At 53.4% G+C, this 23,166-nt stretch overlaps 1 protein-coding gene and 1 non-coding gene across 2 annotated transcripts in view; one reads left to right on the top strand and one right to left on the bottom strand.

The window, feature by feature from the left end:
- LOC149852907 (BOLA class I histocompatibility antigen, alpha chain BL3-7-like) overlaps positions 1-18,184 on the top strand; it is a 622,447-nt gene extending 604,263 nt beyond the window's left edge. The window contains exon 10 of the mRNA XM_090028438.1: positions 17,333-18,184. Coding sequence (XP_089884564.1) covers positions 17,333-17,343 — 11 coding nt within the window. The 3' untranslated portion in view covers positions 17,344-18,184. The remainder of the gene's footprint in view (positions 1-17,332) is intronic.
- On the bottom strand, positions 720-794 carry TRNAR-UCU (transfer RNA arginine (anticodon UCU)). The gene has a single exon. It is a non-coding gene; the product is annotated as a tRNA-Arg (tRNA).
- Positions 18,185-23,166: the final 4,982 nt, after the last annotated feature.

Here is a 23,166-nt window from a genome sequence, read left to right as displayed (position 1 = left end):
TCTCTACAGCTACAGAGAGATGCCCGTGGAGGTGGTGGAGGCGGTCAATGCTGGTCATGACGTTGGCTGGAGAGAGAACTGGAGGGCAGCAAGCAGCAAGGGGGAGATTAAGATTATTTTTGGGGAAAAAATAGTATTAATTTTGTCACAATTTTTTCATGATTCATTTTTGCTTGCTCGCTTGTTTGCACCTTGACTGGTGCAGATCCTGGTGCGGGGCAGGGCTGCTCAGCTCGGCTGTGTCTGGTGCAGCTCCCACACTCAGACGCTCCAGGCAGAAGCTCAGGGTGCAGCAGCGGGTTGTAGCCAGGACAAGCAGGGTCTGTAACCCCCTGTGATGGGACAAGTGCCCTGCCAAGCACCCACCGAGACTTGTACCCAAAGGATGTGGGCAAGTTGGAGAGAGCAAATGGCTGTGGGCTAGGGGGGCAGGAGCTCTGAGGAGAGGCTGAGGGGACTGGGTTTACTGACTTTAGAAAGAAGAAGACTGAGAAGGGATTTGATAGCAGCTTTTATCTACCTGCAGGCTGGTTTCAAGGAGCACAACACTGGGCTTTGCTCAGTGGCCACAGGGGACAGAACAAGGAGCAATGGGCTCAAGGTGCAGCAAGGGAGGCTTAAGTTGGGTGTTAAGAAAACCATGGCAGCATGGTGAGGCCCTGGAGCAGAGTGCTGAGAAGAAGCCTTCATCACCTGCATCTTGGGTGAAAATTAGGAATTTCACCCCAGGTGGGATTTGAACCCACAATCCCTGGCTTAGAAAGCCAGGGCCTTATCCATTGGGCCACTGGGGATTCAAGGTGGGGGAGGGGCTTCCTTCTCAAAGGACAGTGGTCCCCGCCTGCGCCCACGTGCTCTCAAAACAACGGTGGACAACGAATGCTTTTCTTCCGGCGCTGCGTAAGGACGGCCATGTCCTGGGTGAGAGCACAGATCCCGCACGCCCAGCCTCCCGTGTCACACGGGGCTGGACCGGGGATGCTGACAGGCCGAGCACACGGGGTCAGACCGGGGTGTCGTGCACGGTGCCTCTTCCACCTGCAGCCTCCAGTGCTTGGGGTCGAGGAAGCTGGGATTCAGAGGCTGTCTGCTCCAGAAGCAGCTCCTGGGCGGCACCGCGCTGTCCTGGAGGGCGACGCGCTTCTCCTCCACCCCAGGCGCCAGGTTCCCCTCCTCTCGCTGGCCCCTGCTCCCGCTCGCCCACCTCTGCTGCTCACACGCTCCCTCTCTGCTCTCCTGCTCCTGCCACCTGGGGCCAAGCCGGCGGGTTGGCCAGCCGCTCCTCCACGCGGGTGCCCGGGTGCCCAGCAGGCCGGTGCCGTCGTACGTCTGGTGCTGGTGGAGACGGCGCGGTCAGAGGGGCTGGTCATCGGGGCGCCAGTCCTCACGCTGCGTCCCCGGTGGCACCTGGGGCCTCTCCCCCACGCACAGCTGCTGGACCTGCAGAGCAAGGACACCGAGGACACTCCCACACGTGTCACTGTGGCGCTGCTGCTATTGCACCACGATTTAGTACTTCCTCCTCCAAGTATTACATCACAGCGCAGTAACAACAGCCCGTAGTACGCCGGTACGTGTGGCACACTGTTATTTGAGCGGAGCGCTATACCAGGGGAGCACGTAGCTGGGGTGACGTAGCTGCTGGTTATGTGTAGACACGTGCAGGTGCTACATCACTAGTGTGTTGCTACAGCAACCCAGCATGACACGTAGACATGCCCGGTAACGGGACTGGAAGGGGTGCAGTGGAAAGGACTGTGTACGTGAAGGTCAGGGCGATTTGTGGGCAAAGGGGAAGGGGCGGAGGGAAGAGCTTCTTCCCTAGGGTCCCTGGCTGGGAAGGGTCAGGCCTTTCCTTGTAGGACTGTTACAGGGAAAGCAGAGGCCCGCTTCAAAGCTTGGACAGCTGGAGGAAGGGCATCCCTCGTTGCCTGGGGAGGCAGGGCGGAGGCTCTTTTTGAGAGACTGCAACCTCTCGGAGATAACGGGCACTATCCCCAGGGACCGGGCACCCCCCAGCCTTAGATCGGGGCTCGTGTGTGTCCAGGTGCCCAGGGACCGTGGTAAGTTATCCAGGCAGCCCCTGTCATGGGTGGCCACTGCACAAGCCCTGGGTAGCACCTGCCAGGGTTGCCCTGGGCCAACTCCCTCCCTTCTCCTCTGCACGCCAAGCACTTTGCTCCCATGGGGGCAGGCTCACGCCGCCCGGGGTCGGAGGGACTAGGGCTCCCACTCATCTGGGACACCGAGCTGGTGATGCCCCCAGTCTCTCCCCGGTATGTCTCATCAGAAAGGTGGGATGGGGCATCCCCCCACTGTGCCCCAAGCGTGCCCCTACTGAGACATCCCAGGTCATGCCACAATGAGCTGTTTGAGCAGGCCGAGGGGTGCCCACCCGCTATGCCCTGCTGCTGCTGACTGCAGCGATGCCCGCGCGCACGAGAGCCTGTTGCAGGGCTCTGCGCTCCCGCGGTGCCCCGGGCAGTCCCACACTCCTGCGCTGTGTGCGTCACTGCCTGGAGGGCTATTTCTGCCGGTGATACGAGGCCCTGACCCTGCAGCTGAGGTGGGGATCACCGGTGCCACCAGTGAGTTTCTCTGCACGTGACAGCAGGGGACAGTGAGGCCAGGCAGGGAGAGGAGAAGAGGGGAGGGCGCAAAGGGCATGGGAAGGGGGCCTGTGTGGGACCCCTAGAGCCAGGCCTGCAGCCAGGGTGGGCCCGTGCGGTGGCATGGGCACGGGTGCCCACAGGAGCCCCACCCCTCAAAGCCACCCTCCATGAGAGGGGCTTACCAGCTGGGCATGGCAGGTGGTCCTGGGGAGGTGGTGGGGAGGTGGTCTGGCTGCTTGCAGGTGCTGAGTGGCAGAGGCCCCCCACCTCCCCACGGCCGCTGACCCGTCCAGGGAGGAGCTGGAGCTGGAGCTGGAGCTGGAGCTGCCCCTGGGAGGTGTCCTCCCTGGCCTGTCCTCTGCCCTGGCTGTGGGGAAGATGTCAACCCGGGCGCCAGCACTGGGTGAGGAAGCCACGGGCAGGGAGGACACTGGCCACGGGTGCTGCCGGCCTGAGGGCTCGTCTGGGTCTTCTCTGCAGGTCTGGGCTGCTGCGGGGGCTTTGGCAGACCTCCAGTGCTTGAATAAATATGCTGCCCATGGCCCGGGTCCCTGCGAGTGAGGATGCTGGGCAGCTCCTGCATGCAGGGCACGGTCCTGTGGGCTACTCTGGGCCCCTGTTGTGCTCCGTGACCGCCATTCACGGCAGCCGCGCAGCCTTCACTTTGACTCTGGACTGCCTCCCGGAGCGGTCGTGCCCGTGCTGTCCCACGGAGGCTGCCATCTCCTCCAAGGTAAGAGCATCGGCACACCTGCCCTGGCAGCACTGCTGCCGCACCTCGGCCTTGCCCCAAATCGCCAGGAGGTCAGTGGTCTCTTATGCTGCCCAGCTGGGGCCAAGGACCAAGTGTCCCGGGGCAGTGAAGCTGCCATGTCCATGGGGCTCCTCTGCCAGGGACGCCAGGCAGATGCCCCACGAGGTCCCCGGAGCAAGGCCAGGGCTGGCTCGAGTGCTGGAGCCAGAACGTACCCGCACCACAGGGGCACAATGCCCAGGGCCAGGGAGCAAGCACCAGAGCCTCCTTGCTTCAGCTGGGGCTGTGCAGCTCTGCTGCTGCCAGACAGGCCCGCCAGGAAACCCCCGAGAGCTGGAAGCGGGCAGAAGCTGGCCCCAGGGAGCTACAGCCAGGTGGGGGGCAGAGAAGCCGGCCTTGCCCCCGTTTGGAGGGAGTCTCAGCCAGGGTGCTCCAATGAGCATTAAACCTAGCCCCTGCTGGTGACTGTACATGGGCCAGGAGGCTGCTCGCATGCGCTGGGATTGCAGCCACCCTCCGCGTGTCATGTGGCAGTGTTCCCGTGCTTCCAAATGGTGCCGTGGCACTTTAACTAAAGCTTGTTCGACGTATTGAAACGTGGGGATGCTGATACGCGAGACACTCCAGGGGCTTTAATTTGGGTGGCTTTTGGGGCCACTTTAATTAAAGCACCTTTGCCCGCAACCTAGAGCATGTGTAAAAACTCCCTGTGTCTTCAGGTATTAGAAAAATGTGCATTACCCTTGCCTTGTATGGAGGTAAAGAAAGGGAAGGTACTGCTAGGATTTGAACCCAGGATCCCCAATGTAGAAGACAGGTGCTTTAACCAACTAAGCTACACAACCCACAAGTTGGGGGGGGGGGGGTTATCCCCCCATTGCACTCCTGTGAAGAGCACTGGTTTGCTTTGGGAACTGAGGCAGAAGCGTTTGGCACAGGCAAACAAAGTTGCGGGGGCAGACTGGCAGGGGAGGAGGCAAATTCTTCACAAGAAATGGCCAGATCCCGGGGCCTGGGGTTCACGTTTCTGTCTCCCAGCCCCAGGGAGCCAACACGACTGCACGGGTCCAACCTCTCGGCTGCACGCCCGCTCCCAGCAGGTCCCCGCCGGCTCCTTTGTGTCAGTGGCTCCCGCCGCACAGGCGCTGCCCAAGACGCACGTTCCTGGGTCCATTGTGCAAGGCCCGGGCAGAGACCGCAGGAGGCCACGCGTGCTCCTGGTCTCATCCCCCCGTCTGGCACAAATCCCAGGGCAGCACTTTCCTGGGACTCGATGGGAGAACAAGCGCCGGCTCCAACTTCACAGGAGTGTGACATCGTCACAAACGCACCGGGAGAGTCCGCGCCTGATTTGATACTTGGATAAAATGACACGCCTGGTTCAGCAACAAAGGTTCAACCCGGTCACGGAGGCAGCTGCGGGGTTAAGCCTCACTCAAGCGAGCCCCTGCAGGCAGTGGAGGCTGCTGGAGGCCGTGGCCTGAACGATGGCCCCTGGGGGCTTTCCAAGCTAGTTTCGGCAGTGGGGCTCCTCGGGGTGTCCTGCCTGGGGGTTTAGGAGCAGCTGGAGCTGGGGTTAGGGTTAGACAAGAGGCAAGGTTTGGAGGTGTCTTTCTGTTTGGGGATTGCAGGGACTGGTGGAGATGGGTGCAGGGCATCGGGTCGGGTTGGGAGACGTCACCACGTGTGAGGTCAGGTCCTCATGGTGGAGGTTTCCTTCTGCTCCAGGGCTGGCGGGGTGTCCCGGGATCTCCGTGCTGGGCATTGTGCTGGGCTTGGGGCGCTGCCCAGGTCAGCGGCTGTCACGGTGCCGCGCGAGGTCTTGTGGGGGCGATCTCTGAGCTGGGATTCGGGTGCGAGCTCGTGCGAGAGCAGAGAGAGGGAAAGGGTTAGAGCTGTCTTTCGCCATCAGACTGTGATGTCAAACGCTTTCTCTCGCTACAGGGGAGTTTCAGCAGCTAAAAATCCCCGGCTGGGCGTCGTGATGTTATTTTGGGGCCTAAGTCACTTCCTGCGACGACGCCGGGCCAGAGCCCTGGACCCAGGCGGTCGCTGTCGAGCGAGGGGGCAAGGCACCCCCCAGAGCAAGACCAGAGCAGGCCCCGCTGCCCGCTGGGCTAAGGGAGGCGGCAGCCCACCCTCTGCAGCCATTAAAAGCCAGACCCAGCCTCGGTCTCCTTGCCGGGCAAGGGTGATGGTTATTGCTCCTTCCTGCCCATTCACGCCCCCGCTGCTCCGGCTTTGCCTCCTCGCGCCGACTCCAGGCTAGCGCGTGGCGTTCCCTGCTCGCTTGCTTCTCATTTGCCCTTCGCCTCTGGCTTTTCACTTCTGCTCAGCGTCATTCCTTGGCTTCAGTTGTCTCTGGCTTCGAGCTGGGAGCCCAGTTTGTCCTGCCTTGCCCGTGGCGATGAAGCAAGCTCCGACCCGACCCCGCCAAGCCCTAGCTCCGTGGGGAGCGGATCTGGCCCACGCCCTTGCTGTGGGAAAGCAGCTCCTGGGAGACACCGCCCCGTGTGCCTGCCCAACACGTCGCCACAGAGGCCACTTAAGCAGCGCAGGTGAGCTGAGCCCGAGCCCTTGCCAGGTGCCCCGTCCCCTGCTCCCCATCCTGGGACCGGAAGCACTGACCCCTGACCTTTGTCACCAAACATCCCTGCTCTTGCCCCCCAAATACTCCTTTTGGGAGGGGTCATTGCCATTTTAGAAGAAGAAAGCCAAATCATGCACTGGAAGTCAAACACTGATAACACATTTCATTTTATTGCAAAAAGCATTTGTTTTTTGTGTCTTATGTATGGAAAGTTTCACCCCACAAAAATAGTCTTACTCTTATATTGTGTGTGTGTGTGGTTGGGGAGTGTATGGTGGTCGGGGGGTGTCTGGTACGGTGTGAGTGTGCATGAGCTGCAGGTGTGCAATGTGGGGCAGAGAGGAGGAGCAGGCTGCGTCCTCACCCCGCACGGCGCTGTCCAGACCGCTTTGTGGCTGGCCGGGTGTATACGGCAGGTTGTGAGCATGTCTCGCAGAGCCGTGTATGGTAGGGTGTGTGTGTGTGTTTGCAGTACGGGGTGTGTGGTAGGTGTGTGTGTGGTAGTGTGAGTGCATGTGCCAGGCGCAGCATGGAGCACAACAGCAGGGCATCCTGTGCCCTCACCCCTCCAGCGGTGCCCAGAGCTGAGCCCCCGCCTGCTGCTGCCACAGGGGCTGCACCATGGGCAACGTGTGGGGTCCCATCACAGAGTTGATGCGGGAGGTGTTTTGGCACCAAGGGATCGGGAGCTGGGTCTCGCGGCGGGTTTGGGGCCTCCCAAGCCCGTTGCTGTGTCCAGGCTGCATGGGGTCTTGTGTGACAGTAGCCTGAGCGGAGGTCGGGTCACCTGCCCCGGGCTCTGCAGCCCGTACGCGGCAGAGCAAAAGCCAGGCCTCGGCCTCCTTCTCCTGGCCAAGGTGAGAGTGGTTGCTCCTTACTGCCCGTTCACTTCCTTGCCGCTCTGCTTTTGCCTCTGGGCCCTGACTCCACGGTGCTCACCCACGACTCCACGCTGCCCCTCCTGCCCCTCATGCTGCTTGTCCCCGCGGGCACCAGTGACATGCCCGAGAGGATCAAAGGTGACTCGTGGGCACGGGGTGCAAGGCTGAAGGGGACAGGGCCTCGGGTGCTGCTGCCTCCGATCCTGCGCTCAAGGGGAAGGGCCTGGGCAGGGGCGGATGCACGTGGCACGTCACAGGCTGGATACACAGATGCTTTGGCTTGTTTAAGCATGGGATGTTGTTGAACGAAGGAGGATTGGCAGGAAGAGACGGGATCTGCCTGACACAGAGAGGGAAGAGCATGCTGGCACACAAGCTGGCTAGCCGGGGGGGCGTCGCGGTGGCTGTGTGCTATGAGCCACCACACCAGGAGCTTGGCGGGGATGAGGCTTTCTTCAAATGGGTAGCGCAAGTCTCCCGATCATGGGCCCTGCTGTCCTGGGGACCCCACCACCCTGCCGTACTGGGAGGGCAATGCAGCCGTGCGCAGGAAATCCAGAAGTCAGCGGCAGAAATTCCTGCACTTTTTTCTGTGCGTGCCCAAGTGCGGGGGCGGCTCCATTTGGGACATCTTCCCCTGGCTGTGTCCTGGGCACACACTCCTCTCTTGAATTCAGCAGCTTGTGTTTCACTAAAGCATGTTTACGAGAAAGACATCCCGTCCTGATCTGAAGATGTCAAGAGATGGACACTCCACCTTAAGTGGAGAGCGCATACTTATCTCAAATTATAGTCATTGCAAGCTATAAGAATTACCTATTAATTACAGACCAAAAATACAGTGCAACTTTATTTATGCAGCATTATTCGCACATATGTGTTGCAGAAATCTGCTATGGTTCGTTTCTCGGGAGGCGAAAAAAAACTCTCAGTCACAGACACACTCTTTTAGCAATACAAAAGGTATATATTTGCAAATAGGGTCAGAGAGAGAGACAAAAGATCAAACACTCTGCCCGTGGGGAACACTCATCAGCAGGCTTTTATCCCCTCTCTCCTGAGCACGTGTAGAGAAGCAGGAACTCTTACAACTCATTTCCGGTTCATACAAACATGCATGTGAATACGTCACATCATACATCGCATGTGTATTATAATTAACTACTTAAGTATGTGGGGCGGACAGGCTTATATGCATTAGCTTATTACGCGTGCTTAGAAAGAACTCGAGGTTATAGAAGGTTCAAGCTCAAGGCCAAAATCGCAATTATTTTTATCTAGCCTAAGAAATGTGGGAGCCATGAAAGAAAGTGTGATTTAGTGTGACAAAGAGATAGTAAATTTGCAGAACAGAGAGAGAGTGATACCTTAGTACAAAGAGCCCTTAGTAGCCTTCTTTTTCCTTCAATCTCCAACCCCCCTCTCTTCCACCAAGGAGACAAGGAGAGCGAACAGCTGTGCTTTTCTAACAACACCATTGATAATGCATTTTTAATAATATTTCTAACAATATCCCCCCTCAAGATGCTTTCTGATCTTTACTTCATTTGGGCATATCAAGATAATTACGAGGAATTTTTCTGAGGACCATGACTTTTGCTAGAGTCTGTGCTTTCAAAGGAACTGCTGCGACTTGCATTCCTTCTACCGTGGTGGTTATCAATCTAGTGAGACAAGGAATAAGGCAAGGGATAAAAATCAAACCAGTCAGAGCACACAAAAACACAAATCCTACTTTTTTCCACCAGGGTCCTCCAAATAATTGAAACCACCAGTCCTTATTCCATGTGGTTTCCCACGTTTGTATTGGTACATGGGCTATTTTCCTAATCTCTTTGGCAATCTCTAAGACCGCTTTTCCGTTGTCATCTATTTGGAGGCAACAATTAGAAAGGTTGAGCTTTTTGCAGACTCTGCCATCCTCTGCAAGTAAATAGTCTAAGGCCATCTGATTTTGGTATATGGCTGCTCTCATCTGAGAACTCTGTCAGGCCAATAACTCGAGAGCAGTGGCAGTCTGGTTAGTAATTATTTCCAAGACTGCCTGCAACCTGATGATTCTATTTAGCATATATATTGGTGTCCGGTACCCCCAACTCCCATCATTAGCTCATGTAGCCGGTCCATAATACTCAATAATCCTCTGAGGAGGCCACTCATCCTCCTTCCACTTTTGGGAGCCACCCTGTGTCAAACTTACATCAATACTTCTCTTGGCCCTGTTCCAATCATCATACAAAGAGACTCCCAGCTTATTTTCAACCTCAGACGGTAACAAAAAGAAAGCTGGTACAATTACTCCCATATAGCAAGTTCCTGTCCACCCCTGTGGTAGTATTGTATAGGCCCGTCGTCCACAAATCCAATAGTATCCTCTTAAGGCCCTATTTTCTCTATTGGTGGCATTTGGAGGGGCCCAACCATAGGGCATCTCGGGAAACCCCAAGCCTCCTTCTGGACCTAAAGGACCAGCAACTGCGTGGCCTCCTTTCATGGAACATTTCCATAGCCCATCCTGGTTCTTGTCTGTACAATCTGTCCGATCATCACTTCGATTTGTGGCACTCCAGTACTTATTAAACCACACAATTGTTCCATTAGGATGCTGCCACACTAGCCGATTATACCCTGGGCTATTAGGATAATAAAGCCGTTCTAATTTTGTAAGGTTCATCCACCTTACTTTTAAAGTCCATATGCAACGGCTGTGTCTCAACCTTTTTCCTGTACCATTATTACTGATGCAATACTCTCCCAATGCCACTTGGGAAAGTTCCCAACTGTGGTTCTCATCCCATTTTTGACTAGTACTCTTAACATCTGCCTTACTACTTACTAGCCACTTCGGGGCCAAAGGAAAAGCCCTCTAAGGCCACTGGCCTCCGGCCTCCCGGAGCCCCCGACAGGCCCAGCAGTTGGTAAGATTAAAAGTACCTCCAATTCTTTTCATCATGTCAACATACAAATTTGTCCCTGGGGAAACAATTGGGGAAAGCGGGGGCATAGGCCAGCGGCTAAGGCTACGCAATCCTGCTTCTTTCATTATGCAGATAACAACAAGGCACATTAAGATTCCCACCATATTTTCCCTTTTACTTTCTTGACTAATTTTCTGAGCTCTGATTAAGCCGTCTCAGGCGCACTTGGAGATCACCAGTAGGTTCACAGCTCCACTTGCTGGCTTCTTGTTCCGAAGACGACTCAGCTTCCGGAGTGAGTTCGTCTTGGGAGTTGTTGTCCTCTGACGCTTGTGGATGTCGTTTCACACGGGTATGGTGTATCCAACGGTCATGGCCAGCAATCTTTACAGTGGTGTGGGTTGTTAGAAGTACCTGGAAAGGGCCATTCCACCTCTTAGTTAAAGGTTCCTTTTTCTACCGCTGCACCAAGACTCAATCTCCCGGGGAGAAGTCATGTACCGGTACGTCTAAAGGCAGGCGCTGAAAGGAGGCTGCATACCTGTGAAGAGAAGACAAGACAGACTGCAAAGTAATAATGTACATATGAAGCTCACTATTACCTAATTCAAAAGTTACATTCTCTCGCATCCCAGGAGGTAAGATTCGAGGGGGCTTGCCAAACATAATTTCATATGGGGTCAATTTAAGGCCCCGTCGGGGAGTGTTTTGAATGCAAGTAAGAGCGAGCGGCAGTGCTTGAGGCCACTTAAGGCGTGTTTCAATATAGATTTTGGTGAGCAGAGTCTTTAAAGTTCTATTCATGCGTTTCACTTGTCCTGAACTCTGTGGTCTCTATGGTGTGTGTAGTTTTCAAGTAACCTTGAGAGTTTGCGCGACTTCTTGAATCACCTTTTCCACGAAGTGTTGTCCTTGATCCGATTCAATGGACTCGGGCAGGGAATACCGTGGAATGATCTCCTGCAACAAATACTTCACTACTGTAGTCGCAGTGGCAGTTCTGGTGGGCCAGGTCTCGACTCAACCAGAGAGCTGGTCTATCATGACAAGTAAAAACCCGTGATGTTCGGACCGTGGAAGCTCGGCAAAATCAATCTGCCATGCCTGTCCAGGGTACGCTGCCCAGGGTCTACCTCCCATTGGCACAGGGGGTTTCTTTCGAGGGTTTACTTTCTGGCGTGATGCACTTGGTAGCAATGCGCTGAGCTTCTACATATAGCCCTGGGGCTACTGCTTGGCGGATCACTAGATCACCCATGGCCAAATCTCTCATATGGGTTCTTGCATGGAGCTGTTGCAGCACCTCTCGAAGTAATGGCCTGGGTATCATGACTTTTCTTTCTGGTACTATTCACCACCCCTGGGAGTTCTTTTTTGCACAAGCTTTCTGTGCAAATTTATCTTCTTCAGGGGAATACTGCGGGACTAAATCCTAAACGTCTGGCCATATGGCATGGGACATGGTCTGCTTGGATACTCCTTCCGCTTCTCCCCCAATAAATGCAGTTTTCTTTGCTGCTGCATCAGCCTTTGCATTTCCAAGCTTATGCTTTTCCTCAGCAGCCTTCCCATGGGCTCGCACATGAATGACTGCTACCTCTTTAGGCTGGTGGAGTGCCTCTAGTAGCTTGATAATCTGGGGGCCATTAGCAATCTTATTCCCAGAGGCCGTAATGAAATCCCTTTCTTTCCACAATAGCCCGTGCGCATGGACTGTAGAAAAAGTATAGCAAGAGTCAGTGTATATATTAACCCGCTGGTCTGTCCCCAGCTGTAATGCTCGGGTGAGCGCAGTGAGTTTCGCGGCCTGTGCTGACCATGAGCTCGGCAATGACTCCCTCCATACTACCTTATCCAAGGTTACCACTGCACATCCTGTTCGTCTTTTTCCATTGATGACAGAGCTGGAGTCGTCTACGAAGTATTCAACATCTGGGTCCTCAATTGGGTCCTTAGCAAGATCAGGTCGCACCTGCGTGGTCTGATTCAGGACCTCAAGGCAGTCATGCGTCGGTTTCCCTGACTCCGGCAGCAAGGTTGCAGGGTTTAAGGCTGTAGTATGTTTGAAAGTAAGTCCTGGATTAGAGAGCAAAAATATCTCATACCGTGATTGTCTGGAGGGGTTAAGAAATTTCCCTCCCTCAGTCCCTAGGATCTGGGGAACTCCATGAGGAGTGAGAATTTCCATATCCGCACCTATGACTATCTTCTGGGCTTCTTCAGCAACCACTGCTGTGGCTGCCACAGCCCGAAAACAGGCTGGCCGCCCGAGTGCAACTGGATCTAGAACCTTTGAGTAATATCCCACGGGTCTCCAGGTCGGGCCCGATGGCTGTGTCAGCACCCCTGATGCAACCCCTCGATTCTCATGAACATACAGTCGATATGGCTTTTTACTATTTGGGATGGCCAGGGCAGGGGGCTGGGTTAATGCTGCTTTAAGCAGATCAAAGGCATGCTGCATTTCTTTATTCCATTTCCATTTAGTGAGACTCTCCTTAGTCAGGGAGTCATACAGTGGTCTAGCCTTCCCACCGTAATCTGGTATCCATAGTCGACAGAACCCAGTTAGCCCTAGGAATGCGTGCAACTCCTTGGGTGACTTAGGTGAGGTTAGACCTTGGATTGCCTGTATGCGATCTGCACTCAAGGCTCTGACCCCTTTTGAGAGCTTATATCCCAAAAATGTGACTTCAGGCTGACATATCTGGGCTTTCTCTCTAGAGACTTTATATTCTTTTTCCCCCAGAGTGTTTAGGAGTGACCTGGTGGCTTCCTCGCAGAGCTGCAAGTTTGGGCTTGCAACTAGCAGGTCATCCACATAGTGGAGGAGAGTCACTGCGGGGTGTGATCTCTTCCACTCCTCCAAGTCCTTCTGAAGGGCAAGTCCAAAAATATGGGGGGCTGCTACGAATCCTTGTGGGAGAACTGTCCACATGAATTGGGCTTTATGGAAGGTGTCTGGATCCTCCCATTCAAAAGCAAACAATTTTTGACTCTCTCGGTGAAGGGGAATAGAGAAGAAAGCATCTTTCAAATCTAGCACTGAAAATATTTCAGCTTCCCCTGGTACTTGTTTCAAAATCGTGTGAGGGTTCGGGACTACAGGATGGTCTGAAAGGACCTTCTTATTTACTTCCCCTAGGTCTTGGACCAGTCTGTATGAGACCCCATCTGCCTTCGGCACTCCAAGAATGGGGGTGTTATAGGGTGAGGACCCTTCCACTAGCCATCCGTACCTCTTGTATTTCTCTATTAACGGCTTGAGTCCAGCTCTGGCCGCTCGGCTGAGTGGGTACTGCTTTACCCGAACGGGCCCCTCCCCATCCTTGAGTACAATCCTTACCGGGGAGACGAACTTAGCTCGCGCAGGGGTTCCATCAGCCCATACCGAGGGGTCTACTCCAATCATGTGATCTTCTGGACTTACTGCAGGGCGTCGGTCCTCCAGGAGAGCCATCTGATAGTTCGAGCTCTGCTTGACAGGTAGCTGGACCACCATGTGGTCGTCTCTGAAAAAGATCTCAGCTTGCAATTTTGTGAGTAAGTCTCGCCCAAGGAGTGCAACCGGGCAACTTGGAGAATACACAAAGGAGTGCTCGAGCAAATGGTCCCCCACTTTGGTGAGGAGCAGTTTACAAACAGGGAGTCGGGATTGCGTTCCCTCAATCCCTTCTACAAGTACATGCTGTTCACTAGTTCCTGCACAGGGGGGTTTTTCTGGAATCATTGAAAATGTAGCCCCAGTATCCACCAAGGCTTCAAAGTTTTTGCCACCAACCCTAATGGTTACCATGGGATCTTCTCGGGCTCCAACCCGAAGGGTAGTGGTCTTAGATCCCTGTCCCCTTCATTCTGAATCTTCATCCTTGTCTTCTGCCCGCATGAGGTGACCTTTCGGTTCTCTTTCTCTCTTCTCCTTCAACTTCGGGCATTCCCTCTTCCAGTGTCCTTTCTCTTTGCAATAAGCACAAACATCTGCTCCCACTCTTTCTCCTTTCCCCTTCTGTATCCTAGCCTTTTCAGAGTTCCCTCCAGTTATAGCAGCTGCTAGTGCTGCCATCTGTCGCTGAGCCTTTTTATCCTCCTTGCGCTCCTGCACTTGCTCACGATTCCCATACACCTTATATGCAATTTTCACCAGCTCTGAAATCGGTTTTCCAGCACCTCCCTCAGTTTTCTGTAACTTCTTACGGATATTAGCAGCAGATTGACCAATAAACATAAGATTTATCATGCGCTGGTTATCTGGGGCTTCTGGATCCAGATCTGAAAACCTGCAAAACGCCTCATACAGCCTCCCAAGGAAAGCTGAGGGATCCTCCTCTCTTCCCTGTCTCACTTCATACAACTTAGACAGATTGGTAACCCGAGGCACTGCCTTTCCCATTGCTTTCACTATAATTCCCAGATACCGTGCACTCAGCTGTCTGCCTTCGGCAGTATGATTGTCCCATCTTGGCTCTTCTACAGGGTAGGTATCACGCAGAGTACGACCAGCAGCACCCTCTGACTCAACTCTGGCTGCCGCAATACGTTCTGCTGTACTCAACACTAATCTCCTCTCCTCCGGGGTTAGGAGGGTCTGGAGCATCATCTGGACATCAGCCCAAGTGGGTCGATGAGTCTGCCCAATAGATCGAAACAGGTCCCTTATCTTTTCAGGGTCTTTACGAAAAGAGGGGCTGTGATTTTTCCAGTTAAATAAATCTGAAGTGCTAAATGGGGTGTAGACAAAAGTTGCATTGCCTCCTTCTCCAATAACCTCTTGCATCGGACAGTTCAGCACTGGCTGTGACTCTACAGGCTTGTGCAAATAATAACCTTTATTCCCTGATTCAGATGAGGCACTTGGCTGAGGCTCACGCTCTAACTCATTAGGTATGCTTTGGTACGTCGGTGGTGGTCTCTTTAAGGGAGGGGGTGGTGGTGCAGAAGGACTGGATCCTGAAGAGGCGTCTGACTCATCTTCGCTACCCAACAGGGCAACCGGGGCGCGGGTCCGGTACTCAGCCAATTCAGAGTCTTCCCCCCCATTAGACTCAGGGAGTACAGGCGCCCCCCCCCCCCCGAGTCTTTACAACCATCACATGAGACTTTACTAAGTAATTCTTAATCCAAGGTGGCTGATTTTGAACCACCCACAACCAACAATCAATATAAGGAAACTGATTCCAATACCCATTCTGCATAACAACTTCATGGATAGCTATCACTTCTTTTAGCACAAAGGATCCTTTCGGGGTCCAGTGGACCCCAAATGTTGGCCACTCGAGTTGACAAAACTTAATTAAATCACCTTTTTTCATTTTTACTCCGTAATCGGCCGGCCTTGCAAATTTATTAAAATGACGTAATAAGCACCTTAGAGGGGTATCTGAATCTTCTACACGGGAGCGACCCATACCCATTTTGCCCACAAGAGTGCGCCCAAGGCACACCAAATACCAAAAGATCTCTTAACAACAGATGATTTACAATGAAAGCCAAGCCCAGAGTTTCTCAGCAAACATACACATCCTTTGTTTTGGATTCATACATCAGATTGGGCAAAGGGAATTCGTATACTCACTCAGATACCCCAGAGATCTCGATCCAAATCCCAAAGTGTGTCTGGCCTCTTCAGAAACTGAGAATTTTGCACGGGATCCTTTTAACGCCCGAATCCTCGACCTGCGCCTCAAATTCCAGGGGCGAGCCCCAAAAGTCGGCTCGGTGTGCACAACCCCTGGTACCGGAGGCGCCCCGCCGCTGGATTTCGGGGTCGTCCACGAGAAGGTCCCATCTGGGTAGCCAGGATTGTTGCAGAAATCTGCTATGGTTCGTTTCTCGGGAGGCGAAAAAAACTCTCAGTCACAGACACACTCCATTAGCAATACAAAAGGTATATATTTGCAAATAGGGTCAGAGAGAGAGACAAAAGATCAAACCCTCTGCCCGCGGGGAACACTCATCAGCAGGCTTTTATCCCCTCTCTCCTGAGCACGTGTAGAGAAGCAGGAACTCTTACAACTCATTTCCGGTTCATACAAACATGCATGTGAATACGTCACATCATACATTGCATGTGTATTATAATTAAATACTTAAGTATGTGGGGCGGATAGGCTTATATGCATTAGCTTATTACGCGTGCTTAGAAAGAACTCGAGGTTATAGAAGGTTCAAGCTCAAGGCCAAAGTCGCAATTATTTTTATCTAGCCTAAGAAATGTGGGAGCCATGAAAGAAAGTGTGATTTAGTGTAACAAAGAGATAGTAAATTTGCAGAACAAAGAGAGAATGATACCTTAGTACAAAGAGCCCTTAGTAGCCTTCTTTTTCCTTCAATCTCCAACCCCGCCCCTTCCACCAAGGAGACAAGGAGAGTGAACAGCTGTGCTTTTCTAACAACACCATTGATAATGCATTTTTAATAATATTTCTAACATATGTATGTCTATTTTATATATATATTTCACTTGGCACCTGTCCTAGTATTTCACCCAAAATACTTCACAGGGAAATGTAATTTTTAAGAAACAACTAAAATGCCATTTCTGACATATCTGGTAGTATCTCAAGTGTGTAAAGTGATGCTCCAAGCTGCTTTACAGTGAGTTAGTATTACAAAACATCAGGGACTTGGAAGACGTGAGTGTCTAGGCCGATTCAAACCAGTAATCCATCTCGTCAAGTAACAAGTCTCCAACAGTGGCCGATGTCCGGTGTTTTAGAGGAAACAGGGAGGGAGGGGAGGTATAATGCGATCCTTCTTTTATCGCCACAAGTCCAGATCCCTGCATAGTGCAGGAAGGCAGAATATGCTCGGGGCGTGGACCTGATGAGACCTTTACAGTAAGAGCCCCAAGAGGCTGCAAGATTCAGTTTGTCTCCAATTACCCCCGAGATACAGGTTTAAAATTTCATCAGAAAACACCCAATTACATTTTACGCCTTCACCTGATTTCTAATACCACTGAAAACAAAAAGCCACTTACACACACAACCCTCCCTTAGATAACATGAATTAAAAATATGTGGAAGTGTATTTGAAGTCTTGTGGGAAATATTACCACTCTTAAGATTCATTAAAAACAACAGCGCAGAGATCACTTGGCGTTGTATAGTACAGAATGACATCCTGAGGGGCTCATGATGAAGCTAGGAGGGTCTTCACATGCAAAGAAGATGCATGTGGAAAGGAAATACATTACAGGTAAAAACTGACAATAAAACAGAAGAGGGACAGAAACGGCACATGCTTTGTAGGAAGAAAAATTACTGAAATATGTGAACACACCTGCTTTTCCCTTAGCTTCCTACATGAGCCATGACTTGATTTTACCTGCCACAGCTGCTGTGCCCTGAGGTATCACAGTGCTGCCATCTAGCTACACGCGGTGTCCATCCACCCGGAGCTGAAAAGCTGAGTTCAAATCCATATCATGCAAAAACAGTGTTCACAGGCTTACTGAGAGTACCCGGAGTATGTAAGTTTGCAAGAATTGAATCTCAAATGAGCATCTCAGTTAGACACCTGTAGCAGGACTTCAGCCCACTGGTTCAAACTCAGCTTTTTTTGTTTTTTCATTCCAGGTTATACTTGACTAATACAGAGCTTGGACACTGGCATTGACTACAAACTTGGAAAAAACTCCTTTTAAGCAGAAGTTTGGGGACAGAAGGCTTAAAATTTTATCTTTTGTATGTTAGGAACTCATCTGACTCCCATTACCATTGCATCCATGCGCCTTACAATCTACAGTGGATGTATCTTCCCAACTTCCCTGTGAGGTAGAGAAGGATCATTCCCACTTACAGTCAGAGCACTGGGGCACAGAGGGACAAAATGATGTGCCCAAGGTTACCAAGGCAGGCTGTGGCAGAGTGAGGAGCTAAGCACAGCTTTCCAAAATCCTTAGGTAACCAGTGACCGTGTTACCTATCGGTAGAGCCTGCGTCTCCCTCCCTTTACATGAAATCCAGGAGTAAGCACAAACACATGAAATACGCGCAAGAAAGAGAAGAGTGAGGGCTGATGTTTCTATGATGAGGAATAGGAATGACTGGATAATTTCTTTTAAAAATTAGGGAAAAATCCTCCATGCATTTCGCTTTCATACAACTCACTGCAGGATCACTATGCAAGACAACAGAGCTTTGCTTCCCAAAGGCCAAAAAACCCCCAATCTTTCTGCTTACAAAACAATACACTTTAAGTCTTTTCAAAGGTTTGGCTTCATTCAAATTATTTACGTGTGTTGTTGCAGTACAAGACACAAGAGGCAGGCAGAGGAAATGTATGAACTAAATACAAGTCGCACCATAGGCTAATTTAAGTTGTAAAGTTAAAATAAAAAAAAAAAGGGAAACTGTTTTCTATCAATGACTATACGGAGATCAATAGGATAATCAAGCTGCATTAAAAGCCCACTGCACTCAACAGTAATTGAAAAACTTTTGCTGTCATTTTCTCATCCCTTGTGTTTTTAATTAGTCACCAAACTTCAACTAGCCTTCAGCTGGGGTCTGGGGAAAAAAATAACGCGTAGGCTGTGCTTGGCAAGGTGACCGAGTGGTTAAGGTGATGGACTGCTACTCCATTGTGCTCTGCACACGTGGGTTCAAAGCTCCTCCTTGTTGTGAGGTACTCTTGTGGGGCGAGGGGGGCACGCTGGAGGGGAGGGACAGAGTCCAGCTGGATGGGGACAGGTTGCAGAGGGGGGCAGATGAGAACAGGGTGGGATTCAAGGCAGGCAAGTGCAGGGTGCTGCATCTGGGGAGAAGGAGCCAGCAACACAGCTACAGGCTGGGGAATCACCCCTCTTGGCAACATGGTTGTGGGAAAGGGATCTTGGAGTCATCATTCACTCTGGGAGGGACATGAGCCACCAATGTGAGGAAGGGGCCAGTGTAAGGCTACTTGCACCTCATTGTGCATCTACAGATGCATCACAAGCAGGTCCAGGGAGGTGATCCTCCCCCTCTATGTGGCAGTGGATGCAGTAGTGCGTCCAGAGGAGATGCATGCATTTCCAGATCTCAGACAATGTGTGTGAGGCAAACAGCCTGCGCATGGAAGATCTTCTTGCACTTGTTTTAATTCCAGAACATTTCACAATAAGAATTTAAAACGCACATTTCCCAACCACGGGGACACACAATCACTGTCTCAATGCCTTCTGAATCACACATAGGTCATTTAAACAAGCTTTCCTCTGCCTGCGACCTTGCAAACTCAAGCTGGACTCCAAGGAAAAAAAAGAAGCTTCTTCCCTTCTCACATCACCACGTGCCAAGGACTCTGCATGGCAAATCACACTCTTGTAGTCACCTGCTCTGGTCTCTCCGCATTCAGATCGTGCCCTCGGGGGCACCGAGACTCCCCAGGGCTTTCAGCAGACCTGCCCAGCGCCTGAAACCTGGTCCGCCAGTCTCTCTCCGCTCGACGGGACCTGCCAGGCTCCGAGGAACAATGAGATGATCAGATGAGCAAGAAGGAGCCATTTTTGGCATAGTCACTTTGAGCTTGGACCAAAGGAGAGAGGAGCTGGAGCCCGGACGAGCAAGTCTGAAGGCCTGATTCCCAGACGTGCTGAACCACACTTGTCCCTGCCCTCAGCCCGGTCCCAGCTGCAGTAATACGGTGACCTAAGGTGACACTGCTGGAGCCTGAGAGAAAGAAGAGAAGAGGAGGGGGGAAAAAACCCACCTCACACACCACATTTTAATACTACCATTTTCTACTGAATACATGTATATGAAAAAGAAATCTAGAAATAAATAAGGTGCCTTCTAGCAGAGGCACCATTCATGCCCACAAGCACAGGAAGCAAGGACCGACGGAGCGGAGACCAGGTCACCATCCCGCACCACCCTGTGTCCCATTTCCAAAGTTGCCAAGGCACTCTGAAGCTCAAGACCCAGCAGTTTCCAATGAGATGTCATCTCTTAAATGCCTAAGGCCTTTTGGCAAGTGGGATTGGCATACTGCTGAGACGTTTTCCCAGTGTCAACAGAGGACATCGGTCGTTCCCATCTGGACCAAAGTAACCACGAAAGTGCCCAGCTTCAGTCCAGGGCCAAGGAGTCTGCAACAGAGCTGCCCTCCTGGAGAGTCCAGGGCAGACAGAGCCGCAGAAAGGGCACTTACCTACACGCGTAGAGGCAGTCCTGCCAAGCGGAGGCATGGCCCTCGGACGCGGGGCGAGGGGCAGGCTGCAGAGCGGGTTTCTGTGCTCGGGCTGCTCTGCCGAGCAGGTCACGCTCTTGGGGGAGAAGCTAGAGTTTTCTCCGGTTTCAAAATGGGAATCCAAACTCCACGGGTATTGTTACATTAAAACCAACTGTGACGTTCACATCTGCCAGCACAGGGCTCCCAAGCATATTTAGCGAGCGAACCCGCGTGTTTCTCCAGACGAACAGGTTTCCAGCACTGCTGCAGGCCTGGCCCTGCACTACCTCAGCGTGACGAGGACAGGGCGGCAGGGGCAGCTCCACCGGGAACACGGCCCTCCACTCGCAGCGTGGTTTCCTCCCCCGATGGCAGGTGTGTGGCAAAAGGGGAGACAGGTTAGGGGTCTCTCCCTTTGATTTTCAGTCTCCTGGTCACTGGGGGCACAAAACACCCAGACGATTTCTGCCAGGCACGGATCAGGCACAGTGCTCAAAAGCCTCTTTTATAGTCTCATATCCCCATTCGTTTCCCTTCCCTCTTTGCTTCAAGTTCCTCTGCTTGACAATTAAACAAACCGTTAAACAATGAAGCAGACAATTAACCATTTAGAGCCCTAAGTAGCGGTGCCGAGTTAAACCTCTACGCGCAGCGTCTGGCTGCAGCGCGGCTCCGCCGGGGAACGGGCAGGAGAGAGCAGAGTGCAAACCCGGCGGGAAAACGGGAGCGTTAGCAAGCAATGCGCTCGCTGCACCAAGTCGGCAGAAAACAGGTGGGAAAAGGCAAGAGACCCGGGCGGGGAAATGCGAGGGCTCACCTAAGTACCAGCTCGCCCCCGTGCGCGCACACTCGCACGGACACTGGTCTGTCTCTCGCTGGGACTGGCTGGCTGCCGGCCTCTGGCTCGGGGCATCATCGCACTCCTGCTCAGTACATCTGCACGGCCGGCCGGGGGCAGACATTAGGCTTTAACTGGGATAAGTCTGGTCTGCACCCGCTGCAGAAGAGAAGTTTGGCACTCGTTGTCTAAAAGGAGGAAACTGGTGCACGATTTGCACCCCCTGCCAAGGCAGAGTCTGCTCGTCTTGCTGCCAATCTAAGTTACAGCACTTAGAGACAAAACCGTAGCTTAGATCAAGTCCACCTCAGCCTTTCTGAGTGTCTCTGCTCGCCAGGGTCCCCGGACCGGGAGGCCCCCACTGTCCGTCCAGACGCTGCGGGATCCATTGGCTTGTGCCATGATGTTATATCGGTCCCACCGAGCGCTTCCCACCAGCACAGCCCAAAGGGCTGTCGCAGCAGAGGCTGGGGCTGCTGTCGCCCTGCTCCCCGCGCAGAGGACGGCACAGCGAGGGCACAGCTGCTGAGCTGGACACAGCTCTCCCCAGTCCCCATCCAGGGCTTTAGTCCCGGGCCCATGCTGCCAACTGTTGAGCAAGCCGGCTGTGTCTGAGGTTCAGGCCCCCCGGGGCGTCACATCACCCACCGAGCCATGCTCCAAGCCCCGAGCCGCACGTCAGCTTGCTTGGCCTGGCGGGGGTGTGCAGAGGGGTCCTGGCTGCCGCCTGGGCCTGGGCTGAGCCGGGCGGATCATGGGTCCGGCTCTGAGAGGGGCAGTCACGCTCGGGGGAGAGCAGAGCTGGCCCCTGACCCTGCAGATAGAGGAGGAGGCCAGCTTGACCCACAGTCAATGTGGACGGCTCCGAGTTGACGCCAGGGAGGACCCGGGTCTGCGCTTCATGACCCGTGGGCGGGTGGCCCTGACCAAGCCTGAGCTACAAGTCGGTGTCTCCCATTTCTCCCTCCTGCTCGTTGCAAACAGCGACAACCGCGTCCTGGGCTGTATGCACAGGAGCGTCACGTGTCCGTCACGGGAAATGACCCTTCCCCTCTATCCAGCACTGGGGAGGCCTCACCAGGGCCTTTCTGACCACGACAAGGGCCAGACATCGGAGCAGGCTGCCTAGGGGAGCGGTGGCATCTCCGTGACGGGAAACCTTGAGAAGCAGGTTGGACGGACACTTGGCGGGGATGGGTTACTCAGGGATGGCAGCGCCGGGATCTGGGGGCTGGACTAGGTGACCTTGTGAGGCCCCTTCCAGTCCTGTTCACTGATCCCGTGTCCCTGGAGACACATGTGTTCACATGGAGCCTGTGGCAGAAAGCCACCTTGTTTCTCCCCAAAATCTCTGCCCTGTGACACTGTGACTAAAATCTCTGAGCAGCAACCATTTGATTAGGGTGGGCCGAGCACGGAGGGGACCGCACCCTGGCCCGGTCTCTTGAGCTGGCTGCAGTCCTGAGGGAGGGGGACCTGCTCCCTCTGCCCACGGGACTGGCATCACCTGGGTGGGGGGGCATCTACCTGGGGAGCTGGAATCTGCCCGGTAACAGGTGATGCATTTCAAATTGGTTGGCTGACAGCCAGCTGGGGCTGACCTCCACTGGCCCAGGTGAGTGAGGTCACAGGGGCTGGGGCGGGAGGAGGCTCGCTCTTCTCTCTCGGCCCAGCAGCCAAGTAGAGACAGCCTTGGTCCAGACTCCAGAGGGGAAACGGGAGAGCTTGGAAGATGCTTGTGAGGAAGCTACTCAATGATTAGTAGCCGGCAGTAACACAGATGCTGATCAAAAGTCTACCTCAGCTGTTTGGCTCTAGGATTTCTAAGATATTGCTCAACCCTGTGCCCCGTTTCCCCTACCCCCTGTAATCAATAAAGTTCTCCTTTGTGACTGGTGTGGGAGACTTATTGAGGGGTGGGTCTAAATTACGCCTGACCCCTTAGGTCTGCGGACTAAGGGAGGTTTTTGCCCCCCGACTTGGGGAAGTGCCCCAAGTGCCTGTACCAGTACCCGGGACTATTAGGCCTGTGTTTCCCAGAGGACACAGGGCCGAGACAGTCCCCTCTAGGTGACGTTACCCCCAGACTAGCGAGTGTGCTCCGGGAGAGGGGTCGGCCGAGCTTCAGGCGCCCCTGGGGAGGCATTCGGAGCCTGGCAGGGGGTCAGGCGCAGGGAGGTGGGGGGGCTCAATGCAGGAGCACCCCCTACTGGCCCGCCACAGCCCCTGTACCCCACACACCTGGCCTTGTGCGAAGGTTGGAGACCTGAGCTGGTGCGTGCACTCCGGGGTCTTGATCCGCTCCCTGACCCTCTGTGCACTGATCTGTGCACTGCCTGCCCTGCCTCATGCAGGGGTTGCAGTCCTGACCCGCCAAGTGCAGCTCTGAGGCCTCGGTTCAATCCCAGACCCTCCATG

This window comes from Crocodylus siamensis, chromosome 15 (genome assembly GCF_052110815.1).
Source record: "Crocodylus siamensis isolate JL-2025a chromosome 15, ASM5211081v1, whole genome shotgun sequence".
In the NCBI taxonomy this organism is placed as follows: domain Eukaryota; kingdom Metazoa; phylum Chordata; order Crocodylia; family Crocodylidae; genus Crocodylus; species Crocodylus siamensis.
The sequence above is the reverse complement of the archived record's forward strand: the minus strand, read 5'-3'. Positions and strand labels throughout refer to the sequence as shown.